This window comes from Sceloporus occidentalis, unplaced genomic scaffold (genome assembly GCF_023333645.1).
Source record: "Sceloporus occidentalis isolate IW3139 unplaced genomic scaffold, rSceOcc1.0.p SCAF_1, whole genome shotgun sequence".
NCBI classification, from domain to species: Eukaryota; Metazoa; Chordata; class Lepidosauria; order Squamata; family Phrynosomatidae; genus Sceloporus; species Sceloporus occidentalis.
The window spans coordinates 4,396,695-4,414,291 of record NW_028316981.1 but is presented as its reverse complement, the minus strand read 5'-3'; the positions used below and the strand labels follow the sequence as shown (position 1 = coordinate 4,414,291).

Below are 17,597 nucleotides of genomic sequence, written 5' to 3'. Positions count from 1 at the left end.
AGGGATTCAAACATACAGGCACATACGCTCAGACATTCATACAAGACTCGGGAAATAACGTAGTAAATGTGGGATAGATATTAGGCTTTCTAATGGAAATACTCACCTTATGTAGAAGTTCTATCTTCCAATTTGTGTGTGTGGGTTGCAGGTCTGGTTTAGCAGACCAGTCAGAGAGAGACTGACTTTAAACTGACATAGCTCTTGGCTGCCAGCAATGAATGACTGGCTGCTCCTCCCCAAATTTGGGAGACCCTTTTAGGGTTTAACTGGATCTCCAGTCAAAGGGTAATCAAAGGAGACTGTTTGATGTGTATTTCACATCTTCCCCCAAATGTTTCATCTCCCCACGTTTCCGACAGAGCAGGGACCCAAATGGCTATGGAAAATGCCATTCCTTTGATTCAAATGGTTCCCCCTCAATCACAAAGAGAGACAATTCCTTGAGACACATGATAGCATCTTTCCTGAGAGCACTTAGCAGCTCCTTGCATAATCTCATCCATTTCCAGGGCTGGGAAAGGAAATTCGTTTACATATCAAAACCTATGGCTTCCCTTTGTTTCAGTGGGAGATCACATGCTAGGGCCATATAGCTGCTCAGGTCAAGATGCACTTTTGATATAAAGATGCAGGCCAGAGATTATAATTTAGATATATTAAAAAGGTGTAGATCAATGCCTATCATTTCGTAGATCAATGCCTATCAGTTTACTTGAACTCCAGATCCCTTTCACATGTATACATATCATTCAGCCAGGTGTCCCCCATCCTATATCTGTGCATTTCATTTTTCTGCCCTAAGTGCAGTACCTTGATTGATTGATTGATTGATTGAAATTTTATTTCTATACCTCCGTTCCCACGATCACGGCGGTTTACAAGCAATACAAATGCAGTACAATACAAGTTAAAAAACAAACTTCACAATAAAACACCCCAATTAAAACCAGCATAACTATACATCATTAAAATCCACATAGAATCAATCAAAATTTCTAATCAATCTAAAAATCCATACAATACAACACACAGTACATAGGGGAAATACAGTCAGGACATGTGAGGGAAAGCTTGACGGAATAAATGAGTCTTCAGGTTCTTCTTAAACGACACCAGGGAGGGGGCTAAGCGGAGCTCCTCAGGGAGAGCGTTCCAAGATTGCAGGGCTGCCACAGAGAATGCCCTTTGCGCTGTTGATACATATTTAGTCTTAGGAACGCTCAAGAGATTTTTCCCCCCTGACCTGAGTGTGCGGGGCTGATTGTATGGGGAGACGCAGTCCTCCAAGTACTCTGGGCCCAAGCCATTTAGGGCTTTATAGGTCACAACCAACACCTTGTATTGGGCCTGGAAGCGAATTGGCAGCCAGTGAAGATCTTTCAGTATCGGTGTTATGTGGCTGGCCCTGGAGCTACCAGTGACCAACCTAGCAGCCATATTTTGAACCAACTGCAGCTTCCGAGCTTGGTACAAGGGTTGCCCCATGTAGAGCGCATTGCAAAAATCAAGTCAAGAGGTTACCAGTGCATGCACCACTGTTTCAAGGTCCCCCCGGTCGAGGTAGGGATGCAGCTGGCGTATCAGCCGAAGCTGATAACAGGTGCTCCTAACTGTCGCATCCACCTGAGGAGTCAGGTGAAGCGACGAGTCAAGGAGCACCCCCAAACTGCGAACTGAGTCCTTTACGGGGAGCGTGACCCCGTTCAGGACAGGTGGACAGACCTCCTTCCCAAGACCAGGAGAACCTATCACAAGCACTTCCGTTTTCTCTGGATTCAGGCTGAGTCTGTTTTCCCTCATCCAGCCCATTACCGACTCCAGACAGGCATTGAGCGGAGAGATGCCATCCCTAGTCACTGCATCAGTCGGAGACACAGAGAAGACTATTTGGATGTCATCAGCGTACTGATAACACCGCGCCCCGTGTCTCCGGATGATCTCTCCCAGCGGCTTCATGTAAATGTTAAATAGCATAGGGGACAAAATCGCTCCCTGAGGGACCCCAGATGTGAGGGCCCTCTTATCAGAGCGACAGTCCCCCAGCTCCACCATCTGGAATCTACCCGAGAGGTAGGAACGGAACCACTGCAAAGCAGTGCCCCCGATACCCAACTCTCCCAGGCGATCCAGAAGGATACCATGGTCAATGGTATCGAAGGCCGCGGAGATGTCCAAGAGCACCAACAGGGACACGCTACCCCTGTCCATTACATTTGACCGTGTTGAATTTCATTTTGTTAGCTTTGGCCCACTTTCTAGTCTATTCGCGTCATTTTGAATTTTGATTCTGTTCTCTGGGATACTAGCTACTCCTCCTAATTTGGTGTCATCTGCAAATTTGATAAGTATCTACCTGATTCTGCTGACCAAGTAATTGATAAAGATGTTGAATAGCACTGGGCCCAGGACATAGCCCTGTGGAACCCCACTGGTCACTTCTCTCCAGGATGAAAAAGAGCCATTGTTGAGCACTCTTTGGGTTCGGCCAGTCAATCAATTACAAATCCATATGTTACGTTGTCTAGCCCACCTTTTACAAGCTTTTTTGCAAGAATGTCATGGGAAACCTTGTCAAAGGCCTTATTGAAATCGAGATATACTATATCTACAGCATTCCCTTCATCCACCATGCTGGTAATTTTATCTAAAAAGAGATCAGATTTGTCTGGCATGACTTCTTTCTCTGTCACTATATTCCCTATATTCACTTCACTTAAACAACTGTGACTATATTGTTCTTTCTTTGTTTATAAGCTGCCACAGTCTGTGCTTTATCCATGTGCTGTTTCTATATTGCCATTAACGTGGGTCTCCACCCACTTCTTGTGATTGTCACTGTATAAGAGCCATTTCCCTCTCTGAGGGGGAAACTTGCACCAGGGAGAAACATAAAGAGGAAGGAAGAAAGGAAAAGGAAGAAATAACATTGTTTTTCCCCCCAACATTCCAGGTCTGGTCAGATTGGTCAATGGTTCTAATCATTGTTCTGGGAGAGTCGAGGTGCTCCATAAGCAGCACTGGGAAGCCATCTGTAACAAAAACTGGAGTGTGTCTTCTGAAGCTCATGTAATTTGCAAGGAATTGGGCTGTGGACAGGTCTTATGGCCTCCACAAAAAAATTATTTTGGAAGAGGACCAGCTCCCATCAGGCTATTTGTACACTGTGGTAAACTGACAAAAAATGCCCTTGCTGAGTGTGAGCTGACAGATTTTGGAGAGCAAAGCTGCAGTGATGGAGAAGCTGCTACTGTTGTATGCTCAGGTAATGGCTGGAGCAAGAGCCAACATGGTGCAGTGTTTGTGTGTCAGACTAGGTCTTTAGGAGACCCAGAGTTCAGATGCCTGCTTGGCCATGGAAACATATTGGGTGACCTTAGGGAAGTCACACTCTTTCACCCTGAAAGAAAAGCCATGGCAAACCTCTTGCGAATAAACTTTGCCCTTGATCAAATCCCTTGGTAAGTTCACCTTGTGTGTTTATGTGACTTCAAGTCTCCTGTCAACTTATTATGACCCCATAAATTTCATAGGGTTTTCTTACACAAGAGATATTCAGAGGTGGTTTTGCCAGTTCTTTCCTCTGAAATATCATTTGGTCTGTGTGTTTCACCCCTGAATAATATTCATGAAAGTGATCCAAGTGATCAGAAGTGCTTAAAAGTTGTCTCCAGCCACCTGCCATCTCCCTCCCTCCCTCCCTCCCTCCCTCCCTCCCACACGATTCCTTACTCTTAGAAAACTGCATTTCTAGAGGCTTGGAGATACTTTGCCTGAATCATTTCTGGCCAGTCAGGGAAGTCAGAAAAAAGAGGAGAAGCTGCACACTGCTGCTAGTGCTATGTACAGATGGGATGATTGGAAAGGGGAGTGGGAGAATAAACAATCAGTGATGAATAACCTACCAGAACAGTAAGAGGAAGCATGGAGAGAGGGACTGACCTGGTGGTGACCCTGCAAGCTGGGAAAAGGACATATTGAGATCTTCATCATATATAGTAAACTACCCTGAGCTTTTCCTAGGAATAACATCATTTCACATGTTCACATGAGATTTAGGAAAGGCAATTAAATGAGCACCTCCTAAGTTAGCCATTTCACACTAGCACCCATGACTCTACTTGAGTGACCTCACTCAACTTGCCCTCACCCTGTCTACCTCCAGCCCCAGCCACCAATTCAGTTCCTGGAGGATGCCTGAGCCAACAAAGAAGCCCTTCATCTTGCCCACCTCCCTAAAAGTTTGTCCAGTTTTGCCATAATTTAAGGCTATTAAATGTTTAGCCTGTCAGATGAAATTGGACTGTAACTAGCATCAGCCATAGACAAATGAGGTATGATGGGAGGTTTACTTCAATAAAATCTGTACAACTTTTTCAATTTCATCAAATAAGAGCAACTTTTTAAAAAGGAATTTTCAAAATTCTGCTACCTAGTTATGAAACCAGTAACCATACATTGTATTTTTTTTATTTATATTCACTAACAATGAAGGATTCTGATTTGATTTTCCATCTGTGAAGAGACACAATTTCAACATTTACTCATTTCAGAAATTAATTATATCCCACAATTGGAGACAGGAGCAAATAGAAAGTCTTTCTGAAAAAAATGTAAAAATTCATGCAGATTCATAGTCTGATCACACAATGGCCATTCGCACACTTGTGCAGTCTCAGTTTGAGTAGAAATAGAAGGAACAGAGAGGGATGGGTTGGGAAGTGGAGAAACCAACTTACCTTTAAACCTTCCAAAACCCAACAGGGCTCAGACTGGTGGAAAGTCCATCTAACTGTTCAGGGAGAGTCGAGGTGTTTCACAACCGGACATGGGGGACTGTGTGTGGTGACGGCTGGGATCTGAACAGTGCCCAAGTTGTGTGCAGAGAACGTGGCTGTGGAGATCCTTTGGTAGTCCCAGGAGGAACTCACTTTGGAGGCGGAAGGGGCCCCATCTGGCAATTTGACAGGGGGTGTCAAGGAACGGAAATGTCCTTTAGTCACTGTCACTTGAAACCCCAGGAAAAACATGATTGCAGTCACGAAGATTATGCTAGTGTCATATGTGCAGGTAAGTGCTATACGTTCCCCCTAGAAATGGCTAGAAAAGTGATGATAGATAGATAGATAGATAGATAGATAGATAGATAGATAGATAGATAGATATTGATGAGCCTGGGGGGCCACTGAAATATCCCTGGAGGGTGCATGTGGTGTGTGCCATACTTTGCCCACCCTCACTATATAGGATGTATTTCTTACATGATACATGATACATGATGAACAATGCCTAGTTAAGAATGCACTGATGTAAAAATATGTTTAGACAAGGTACGGCCTGGCCTGGTTAATGTTGTATGCAACAGTCTGTTTAAGAGATCTGTTTTCCTCAGCAGATGAAATGTGAGCAAAGAGCTTAGATCGGGTAAAGCCTCTATGACCTCTTAAGTGAGATGGGTAAAGTGTAGCCGATGGTCTGCATGTGCCCCCCCACATCAAAATCTATACATCTATCTATCTATCTATCTATCTATCTATCTATCTATCTATCTATCCATCTATCTTCCCAAATGCCTTCAAAAGCAATGTGAGAGCATAAAGGCATTTCCATCATTGGAAGCACCTTGGGCTCCCAGGGGGACAAACATAATTTTTGCAATTTTCTTTGCCTCAGAATGTCCTCTGGGGGCATAGGGCACCATTCCACCATGTCATGTGACTGTCCAAGTCAGTTTAAGTCTTTGATGAAACAGGAAGTGATCCATCCTGATGCTGTTGTCTTTTGTTTTTTAAAAGAAGCCCTCTTCTGGACCTGAAATGCATTAGGAAGGCCCTAGACTAGAGGGTGGTTGGGTGACCTTTTCCTTTTGTAGGAGTAGGTTCAGGGATATGTGTGTGCAGCCCTTGAAGGTCTCCTGGAATCTAGTGTGCCCCCCTAGCCTTCCACAATTGCCCACACCTGCTTTATAAGAAAGCAACTACTGAACAATGAGATATCTGTGTCATGTTATGAGCCTGCCCTAGCGGAGAGAGAAAAGGAGAGAGACGGACCATTGGCCTTAATATGTAGCAAGATATGTTATAACGCTGATTGCTTGTTCTCCCTTTATAAAATGAAATTCTAAGGGTTAAGAAACTCTTAAAAGGGAGTGTTGATGGTACTCTGGCTACTGGCAAATACGGTTGTTTACAAGCTTGGAAGATAAAGTGGCCATCAGAGGAGGAAGAAGAGAAAAGGGAACAGCTCCAGCTATATAGAGCTGAACTGATAAAAGGCAATGAAACTTCAACATTTCTATAAAAAGGCAGAGTGAGAGAACTATGCCTGCTTCAAAGAGAAGGGAAAGGGAGAATCCCTCTGTTTTCCTCAATTTGTAAAACTCAGTCCCACTTTAAGATGTAAATCATTTTTATGTAAAGTCAAATTTATGTGCTATTGCCCTATTGTCAGAACTCTAGAAATGACCAGGAGGGAGGATGTATATGTGGCTTATTGTTTATGATGGAGGGGTATTCTATTGTAGAAATCAAAGGCAACAATGGAATATTACTGGGAGATGGGAAGAGTGATGCAAAACCCTGTCCTGCTTCTGCATTGATTCTACAACAGCCAGATCAGTTGTTTAGACTCCCTCTGAATGGCCCCATAGCAGGACAAAACAGGAAACTAGACTGCCGATCAATGAAAGTGTCTTTAATTCTTCCAAAACCAACAGAAACCAGATTGGTGAATGGTACAAATCATTGCTCTGGGAGAGTCGAAGTGTTATTCAATGGAGAGTGGGGGACAGTCTGTGATGATGGATGGAACCTGGCTGATGCTCAAGTTGTGTGTCGAGAACTTGGCTGTGGAGAAGCCCTGTCAGCCCTCGGTGGAGCTTACTTTGGACAAGGAAATGGTTTCATCTGGCTAGATGATGTCAAATGTTTGGGGACAGAACCTTACCTAAGCCAATGCAGTTATGTAATGACTAATCCAGATCGCACTAAAAAGCATGATTGTCGTCATGAAGAAGACGCCAGTGTTGTATGCTCAGGTAATTGGTGGAAATTAATGTTTATACTGAGAATTCCCTTCAGCTTTTTACACTTCAGAGCCAAAGAATGGAAAATTAACAAATCTTTAAAAATGGAGAAAAGGGGAAAAGAAATTCTAGTGAAATTTTCAAGTGCTTCTTGAGCTGAGTATAATGCTTGCTTTATTATTGCTAATGTGTTCCTACTTGACTGTATATTCCTTTCTCCCACATCTCCACATGTGATAAAAACGTCAAGTCCTCAGCATTGCTGACCAACCTGGGAACCAATGAAACCAGTCACAAAAAGATGTCTTTCAGAAAGACCACAGCTGAAACAAGCGGTCTTCTACTAGACTTTCTCCACAGTTTCCCCTGGGTGAAAATACCTGAGCCCCAAGAAGAACCCAAATGCTGGGTAGCTCTTTAGCCATCACACAACTGGAAGGCCTTAGCCCTATGGTCTGTCCCAAGGGAAATCTCTTTTCCTACCCTCCTCACAGTTGTTGGCTATAAAGAACAGTTCCAGAGGCCTTATCTTCTTCTTCATTGTTGTTGTTGTTGTTGTTATATTTTTTCCTTTCCTTTCCTTTCCTTTCCTTTCCTTTCCTTTCCTTTCCTTTCCTTTTTTATTTTATTTTATTAATATTTTTAAATTTTACAATGCAAATTGTTACACTTTCCTCATACACATATATGCTTTAAAACATTACTTATTTTATACTTCCCCAGAGCCATTCCCATCCATATACTCTAATTCATCTCGTGGAGGTAAATTTCCACCTCCTTTTCTTAATACTTTTTCAATAGTTTTTTCTATATTTCATCAAAATCATTTCTTTTCCATAATCCCTTTTTCACTTTCAATTTACATGTTAATTTATCATTAATCGCTATTTGCCAGACTTCTTTATACCAATCCTCCAGTTCCACATTTATTGTCTTTTCCCAACTTCTCGCTATAATTAATCTTGCTGCTGTAAGCAAATTTCTTACAAGATTTCTTTCTTTTTTTTTCCATTCTACTTCATTGTATAGTGATAACAATACTATATTTGGTTTTCTGTCTATTCTTATATCCATAATATTTTCAATTTCTAATACTACTATTTCTCAATTTTTGTACATATTTACATTGCCACCACATATGTATGTCTGATCCCACTTCATTACATCCTCTCCAACAGTATTTTGAATTATTCTTATCTATATTATGTAATCTCACTAGCGTTAAGTACCATTTCTAGATCAGTTTATAATAATTTTCCTTAATTCGTACTGATAGATTTTTCAGATGTCTTTGTTCCCAAATTTTATTCCATTTATTTTCACAGATATCGCATATCTCTTTCCAAATATTTTGGTTTATTTTTTTTTCTTTTATTCTCCATTAATATTTTATAAATTTTTGCTAATTATTCCTTTCATATTTTCATTTGCCTCTAATTCTCTTCCTTTCTGAATTATTTGTTCAAATTGCATATATTTTTCCTTTTCTATATTCTTTTTCTTCCAGTTTTTGAACCATTGTTCTATTTGAATGTAATGAAACCATGACATTTTTATTCCCTTAAGTTTTTCTTTTATATTTTCTCTTCCTACTTTTAATTCAATCCAATTTTCTATTTTATCTATCCTCCTTTCCTTTAATTCTTTATCTAATAAATTTCTTAAATTCTTTGGGAATGACTTTACCATTATTATTGGTACTATCAATGAGTTTTCATTCAATAATTCTTTTTTATATTTGCTCCATGTTTCTAGTATATTTTTCATAAGTGGGTTCTCAATTTCCTTGATTTCTTTCCTACTAAATTCTTTTAAAAAATATTCCCTATTTTCATATGTATTTCTTCTTTTCCTGTTTCTAACCAGTCCAGATCTGATACACTTAACATACCTTCTATTACATATCTTAATTTATTAGCCTCATAATATCCCTTTATATTAGGGAGGCCTAACCCTCCCTTTCCCTGGGATCTATACCAAAACTGCTTATTTATTCTAGTTCTTTTCCCTGCATTACAATATATGTTTACTAATTGTTGCCACTTATTTAATTCAGCTTCTGATATTTTTAATGGTACCATTCTAAATAGGAAATTTAATTTTGGTAAAATTTTCATTTTAACTAATGCTATTCTTCCAAACCATGATAGTTTGATTTCCTCATATTCTACCACTTTTTTTACAATTTCTTTCTGTAATCTAACCAAATTTTTCCTTTTCATTTCATTTAAATCTTTCATAATATTTATTCCTAAGTATTTTACATTACTTTTTATTCTTATCTCTAAATCTTTTTGTTTTGCAAATTCTAATTCTTCTTCTTTTGTATAGTTGAATAACATCATTTCTGATTTATTCCAATTAATCTGAAGTCCTGTCATCTCACCAAATAAATTCAAATGTTCTTTTATTTTTCCCATTTTGTCTTTTAAATCTTTAATAGTTAATAAAGTATCATCAGCAAATAAATTAAATGTATGTTTTTTTTTTCCCAGTCCCATTCTTTCCAGATTTTTATCCTTCCTTATAACATTTGCTAGCATTTCTATCACCATTGCAAATAATATTGGTGAAAGCGGGGATCCTTGTCTTGTACCTCTCATTACTTTTATTTCATTTGTTATTCCATCATTTACTATTACTATAATTGAATTATTACAATATAATTGATCTATTAAACTCTTTATTTTTCCCCCATTCTGAACTTTTTCATAATTATTTTTAATGTTGGCAATTCCACAGTCAAATGCTTTAAATATATCTAATGCCCAAATCCCTGCTTTTGATTTTGTTGTCCCCATTACATGTATTTTACTCAAAACTCTACCTAGTAAATTAGACATCTGTCTTCCTTTCACAAATCCACATTGATCTTTCCCTATATATTTATGCATACATTTATTCATTCTATTTGCTATTATTACTGTTAATATCTTTGAAGCCTGATTTATTAATGATATAGGGCTACAGACCCTGGATCTGTTAAATTTTTGTCTGTTTTTGGTATTAATATTACTAATGATGTTGCCATGATGCTGGAATTTTCTCTCCATTTATTATACCATTATATAACTGTAACAATTTTGGAACTAATATTTTTTTTAAACACCTTATAATATTCAGGTCCTAAACAGTCCAATCCTAGAGTTTTCCCATTTTTTAATTTCTTAATTACTTCTATTATCTCTACCTTTTCAATGTGTTTTTTCCAATAATTCCTTATCTTCTTCCTTTAATATTTGTCCCCAATTTTCTTCTACATATTTTTCAATTTGATCTAATGGTTTTTTTCATTGCTTGATATAAATCTTTATAAAAAATTTCTAAATTTTTTTCTTTCTTTCATCAATCTACACATCCTCCCAGCTTTATTCTTCACTATATTTATCATACTTTCCATTTCCTTTTTCTGTGTTGACCTGGCCAACATTTTTAAATTTATATGACTTCAAAATATTCTCTTCTTAAATAAATAAAATTCTCTTGTACTTCATTTATTTCCATCTTATCCAATTCCTGCCTTTTTGCTCTTAATTCTACATAAATCTGTTTGTCTTTGTTAACTATATATCTATTCTCCAATTCTTCTATGTCTATTTCTAATTTCCTTTTTCTTTCTTCTTGTTTCTTCTTAGGATTATATGATTCTTTTATACATATTCCTCTTGTTACTGCCTTCATAGTATCCCACAACAATCCTTTTGACACATCTTTGTCATTTATATCCCATGTTTCTTGCCATTCATTTTCAGTTTTATCTATGATATCCTTATAATTCAAAATCTTACTATTTAGCCTCCACCTCTTTAATTTGTTCATAATTTTTCTTAATAATAATTTCTGCACTCATCAAAGCATAGTCCGTTATTTTTATACTTGCTATTTCCGTATGTAAAACTTTATCATATTTTTGAAACAAAAATATAATATATCCTAGTATATGTTTTATGTACAGCAGAATAATATGTACATTTCTTTTCATCCCTTTTTACTAGTCTCCAGACATCTAAATCCCCTTTTTTCATTATTTTATTTAAATGTGTTATATTTCTATATATACTGAGGGCTCTAGGTTCATCAGGAATGCCAACTTTCAGCACTGTCTTTATCTTCAACAGTAGCTATTAGTAGCAGGGTCAGAAGCACTCTGTATTTGGTAATGCACTGACCACACTTGAATTACTCACAGAAAGAGTTGATTCTTCTACGTCCTTGGAGGCTCTTTACTTCCATTAGTTGCAATATATACAAGATATTTACAAATACTCCTCTTGACTCTCATTAACTTATTTCTGCTGTATTAAAAAAAAACCCTACCAATATTGTTCAACCAACACACCAACCTTTCTACTCCACTCCAACCCACTCTCTCCAACCCACATATACATTGGGTCTTAGTGAAGTTACATAGAACACATTAACTAAGGGTTGTCACCTGGTGCTACTTAACATGGTTCAATTCCCATTGTAAGCCTTTGCATCATTTCAAGTGCTGCGATGTAACCATCTCAACCACTTCAGCCATACAAAATATTTTTTATAAACAGCTTAAAGGAGCATTGCTTCCAACATGTTCCTATAATATAGATGCACGCCTGGATGTGCATGACACTTTCCACACGTATTTATCAGACACTTCCCTATGGGAGCATAATTCTATGACCACCATAAGTCTTTTACTACATATAACTCTTTTCCTCTTATCAGATCTTCGTCTAGTGAACGGCACAAGTCACTGCTCAGGGAGGGTTGAGGTCTTTCACAACAACATATGGAGAACAATTTGTGATGCTGACTGGGATTTACAAGATGCCCAAGTTGTCTGCAGGCAACGGGGCTGTGGAAAGGCCTCCAAAGCACTAAAGGGAGCACACTATGGCCAAGGGTCTGGCCCCATCTGGCTGGAAAGCGTCAACTGTACAGGAGAAGAAGCCACCTTAAAGGAATGCCAGAAGACAGCCTGGGGAGAGCACAGTTGCAGCCACAGCCAGGATGCCAGCGTGGAGTGTTCAGGTACATTTCTTTCACAATGGTCACTTAGTGAAGGCTGCATCAAGCTCATCTCTCACCAAAATGATCGAGGTCAAAATGATAGTCTTCCTTTTCTGTTACTGTCAGTTATCTATTACTATCAATTACTATTAGAGGATTTTCTTGAGTTCAAACAAATAGCTAGCACATGTGAGGGGAAAGTCAGAAAAGCAAAAGCACAGAATGAGCTCAGGCTTGCTAGAGGTTAAGAACAATAAAAAGGGCTTTGTCCATAGCAAAAGGAAGAAGGAGGAAATGGTAGGGTCATTACATGGAGAAGATAGTGAAATGCGAACAGGGGACAGAGAAAAGGCAGAACTGCTCAACACCTTCTTTGCCTCAGTCTTCTCAGAAAACGAAAAGGCTGCTCAACCTGAGGAAAATGGAGCAGAGGACACAATAGGAGAAATGCAGCATAGAATATGTAAAGAGGAAATACAGGAATACCCAGTCAATCTTAATGAATTTAAGTTTCCAGAACGAGCTGACATCCAAGGGTACTAAAAGAGCTGGCAAATGTAATCTCAGAGCTATTGGCAATAATTTTTGAGAACTCTGGAGATCAGGAGAAGTCCCAGCAGACAGGAGGAGGGCAAACGTTGTCCCCATCTTCAAAAAGAGGAAAAAAGAGGATCCCAACAATTACCGTCCAGTTAGTCTGACATCAATCCCAGGAAAGATTCTAGAGCAGATCATTAAACAAAGAGTTTGTCAATATTTAGAAAGCAATGCCAGAATCACAAAAAGTCAACACTGGTTTCTGAGAAACAAATCATGCCAGACTAATCTGATATTCCTTTTTGATAGAATTACTAGCTCGGTAGATAAAGGGAATGCTGTAGATATAGCATATCTCGATTTCAGTAAGGCTCCCCATGATATTCTTGCAGACAAGCTGATAAAATGTGGGTTAGACAATGTGACTGTTACATGGATTTATAATTGGTTGACTGTCTGAAACCAAAGGGTGCTCAACAATGGCTCCTTTTCATCCTGGAAAGAAGTGACTAGTGGGGTCCCACAGGGGTCTGTCCTGGGCCCAGTGCTATTCAACATCTTTATCAATGACTTGGATGACAGGATTGGGTGCATATTCATCAAATTTGCAGATGACACCAAATTAGGAGGAATAGCTAATACTCCAGAGGACAGGATCAAAATTCAAAATGACCTGAATAGACTAGAAAGTTGGGCCAAAGCTAACAAAATGAATTTCAACACAGAGAAATGTAAGGTACTGTACTTAGGGCGGAAAAATAAAATGCACAGATATATGATGGGCAACACCTGGCTTAAAGAGACTATGTGTGAAAGAGATCTGGGAGTCCAAGTAGACCACAAATTGAACATGAGTCAACAGTGCGATGCGGCAGCTAACAAGGCCAATGCGATTTTAGGCTGCATCAATAGAAGTATAGTGTCTAGATCAAGGGAAGTAATAGTGCCACTCTATTCTGCTTTGTTCAGGCCCCACCTAGAATACTGTGTCTAGTTATGGGCACCACAATTTAAAAAGGATGTTGAGAAGCTGGAGTGTGTCCAAAGGAGACCGACTAAAATGTTGTAGAGTCTGGAAACCATGCCCTATGAGGAACAACTTAGGGACCTGGGAATATTTAGCCTGGAGAAAAGAAGATTAAGAGGTGATATGATAGCCCTGTTTAAATATTTGAAAGGATGTCATGTTGAGGAGGGAGCAAGCTTGTTTTCTGCTGCTCCAGAGACTAGGACCCAGAGCAATGGATGCAAGCTACAGGAAAAGAGATTCCAGATCAACATTAGGAGGAACTTCCTGATAGTAAGGGTTGTTCGACAGTAGAACAAACTCCCTCGGAGTGTAGTGGAGTCTCCCTCCTTGGATGTCTTTAAACAGTGGCTGGATGGCCATTTGTCGGGGATGTTTTGATTATGATTTCCTATATAGCAATGGGTTGGACTGAATGACCCTTGTGATCTATGATTCTATGAGAAGGAATTTGTTGTTGTCTTTTTCTGGGGCTGAGAAACTGTTTTTGCCAAGGTTATTCAGTGGATTTCCATGGCTGAAGTCTGTTCTCCCTGAATCCAAGTCCAACACTCAAACAACTGCACCATGCTGCCTCTCTCACTAGAAGTCTTTTACCTTCACATATTTTCAGTTCTGATTCAAGGCAATCAGGAGAAAGTATCATAGAGCTCAGTGGGAGAGTCCAGCAGGGAAAGGAGAGTCCCATTTGGACAGACATTGTCTTAGAGAAGTTCTGCTCAGTGCCTTGGACATTTGACACTCAGAGTGTGGAAGTACAGGTGCCCCACTCTGTCTTTCTCTATGTGGTCATAACATGGATTGAAAAAGACTGAAGTGGGCTTAGGGAAAGACAGAAAAAATTAAAAGAGAGACAAGAAATATAGAAATATAGAAAAATAATAAAACTCAATCATTTACCATCTCCAGTTTTAATGAATATGCTATGAAAATGTCAACAGTTGTATGACTCCCTGACTGACTTCTTTTTTCCAGCTGTTGAATCAGTTGCCTTCATTGAGACCAGCATTCATCTGGTTGTGGCTGGCTTGGTCCTCCTTGTCTTGATTGCAATTGTGGCTGAGGCTGGATGCAGCAGGCGGAGGAAGAGAACACAGCAGCAGCTTTAAGCCATCCTCTCTTCACTGACCTCTTCCAGTGATCAAGATCTGTCCTGCAGGGCTGTGGCATCTGAGTCCGAGTCAGAAAGAATTTCATGTGGATTCAGAGTCAATGGAAGTGTACCAACTTTGACTTCAAAATAAAAAGATATAATATTAACGCAATATGTGGTAAAAATATCACTTTATCCTTTTGTCTTTTTAAAAATGCATTCAATTTCTAATATTTACTTTCATAGAAAATTTTCTTGTTTGGAAATTTTAATCAAATAAATATGTTATGTTATCATTCTTAGATTGATGATTAACATGGATGTGATGAAACACCTTGTGCTCTCATTATAATATATAGTAAATTTGAAATTACTAGTCAATATGCATTTGCCATTTATGGAGAAGTCAGAGTTGGAGTTTCACAATAGAAAAATAGAAGAGTTGGAATTGGAGCTGGAGTCAAAGGTTTCGTGTACTAACTCCATAAACCTACTGTTAGGGGTGTTACCCCAGGATCAGGCCCCCAATCACTCCTCTCATATTTGATATCAATTTAATATTAAAAGGGATGCTGAGGTGGATAGCCTAGAAAAGCGCCTCTGGCTATGCCGTATTTGGAAATTCAGGACTCTAGCAAGGGAGGAAGCATTATTATTTTTTCACCCTTTATAAATTTGTGAAGTTGGTTTTGTTGTATGCTACTGTTAAGTCATTAGGTAAAAGGTTTATTGGTTTGTTGTTGTAGACATGTAAATGAATCAATCAATGCTTCAGTGTTGTTTATTAGGTATGACAGCACAAATCTAGCAAGTATGTGGCAGTGATAAGGTGAGGCATTTAAAATGACTGAACGTATGGTAGTTATGTTCATCCTTTTTGTAAACGGAAGAGAGCTACTTTAGAATCTTAGCACCTACATTCCTAAGAGATCTATGTGTATTTTATTAGGGATATTACGCACATGAATACTCTACACAGGAAACTGACAGAACTATGGAACTCAACCCTCAATGCAAACAATCAATCTTTATTGATGAATCAAAATCAAAGAACTTTATTGAGTTCAGAAGAATAGAAGTTTCCAAGTCAGCATTTAAGCTAAAACTGCCCACTCCTGCCCCAATATAATATGCAAACCCCCCAAAACTGAAAATCCCTCCCCCTAAATTGGTGTACAAAACCACATACCCACAGCAAACTCCAATGATTACATATCCCTTCACCTGTCCCCCTTTTTGCCATTCCAAAAGCACTTCTATTGCAGATATTCCAGGAAAATCAAGCTAGGGAGCCCAAGAAGTGCATGAAAGTTCAGCAAATTTTATTAGCCGGCTGGCTTCAGAGAAATATTTTCCAAAGCTATGATCAACAGGTGGCATACCCTTTTATATGGATTAAAAAACAACAACATCCAAGCTATACATTGATTGGTACATAGAATTAAACATAGGAACTCCTCATTCACTCATTGGTTACAAAACAAATATAGATTTTGAACCCCATGTGGGTACCACCATCAATCCCCTTACCAGGACTGTTTTCACTCACTGTCCCAGTATGGCATTCCAGCATTCCTTATTTTTGGCACACACTTGGCACCACTTGGGGCAATAAACAGGCCCTGAATGACATGAATAGCTATGAAAATGCCTCTTATGAAAATGTTCTGTTATCTATTTCAAAAAACAATCCTTTCCCTAATTCAGCTTCAGGCATCCTAGCTATAAAACATATTTGCTATTTTTCTATTTTATTCATTTTGTTAATTTTTGTCCTCCTTATCAGCCTCTCTACCAGGCTAGAAGCATAAAGGCTACAAAGAGAAATCACTCCCAGTTATTCCAGATGGCATAGAGAACCAGACACTCAAGGCCAGGGGAAAGCTATCAGGCCTGAGTGTCTAAGTTAACACTTCTGTCCATACAAAGGAATGCCACACTGTCCCAACGCATATATCTATAACCCTACACACAATAATACCTGTTAGAGCCAACCATGGTTCTGAAAGCCCGCCACCCCAAAATCAGTCTCTCCCATCAGGCCTTGTCTTATTGGGCTAGGTAGAATGAAACATTTGAATCAACTGGGGAGCTGCTACATGTTTTGCATAAATCCACTCATTTTCTGATTTCGGAAAATGCTTCCATTTAATCAAATACTGCAGTGTTCCCCTGTGAAACCTAGAGTCCAAAATTTTAGAAACGTCGAAGTTTTGTTTCCCGTCAGCCACCAAAGGGGTGATGGCTCCCACTCAGTTCTCCAAGAATTGCTCACCAGCACCAGTTTCAGCAGAATGAAATGAAAAACAGGATGCAGTTGGGCAGTTCCAACTCAGCAGTCACATCATTAATCAGTCTTTTGACTGTGGAAATGGCCCAACATATTTGGTTCCCAGCTTCTTTGCAGGCTGCCTGGTTTTCAAATCTTTTGTGTACAGCTAAACTTTGCAACTTGGCTTCAAATCCCATTCCTTAGTTCTTTTAGAATCTGCAAATTTTTATAGCTTTTTTTGCCTCCTCCTAAATAGTCACAATTGAAGGCCATGCCTCCTTGATCTTTGTAATCCATTGGTTCACTGACAGTGGATCTGATGGGTCAGTCCCTAGCTATGGCAACATCTTTGGTTCATAACCATGGTTTATTTCAAAGAGTGAGTGTCCTGTACTCTGATTAATTGTCCCATTGAAAGCTTTTTCTGAATGTGGCAACAAATCATACCAATTGACCTGCAACTAATTACTGTAGCATTTTACATATTGCTTCAAAGAAGCATTAGCTCGTTCTGATTACCCATCCATCTGTGAATGAGGGGACTTACTTACGGTTTGCTCCACTCTCAATTTCTTTTGCAGAACTTTCCAAAACTGAGAAGCAAACTGGTTCCCTCTGTCACTAATTATTCTGTCTGGGAGCCCATGTAGTT

General features: G+C 39.1%; 1 protein-coding gene across 1 annotated transcript; it reads left to right on the top strand.

Annotated features, from left to right (window-relative positions):
- Window positions 1–4,988: 4,988 nt before the first annotated feature.
- On the top strand, window positions 4,989–14,689 carry LOC149320437 (scavenger receptor cysteine-rich domain-containing protein DMBT1-like). The gene is made up of 4 exons (XM_089499700.1): window positions 4,989–5,070; window positions 6,650–7,036; window positions 11,732–12,037; window positions 14,556–14,689. Exons 1-4 carry the CDS (start codon window positions 4,989–4,991, stop codon window positions 14,687–14,689), a joined length of 909 nt encoding a protein of 302 aa, XP_089355826.1.
- Window positions 14,690–17,597: the final 2,908 nt, after the last annotated feature.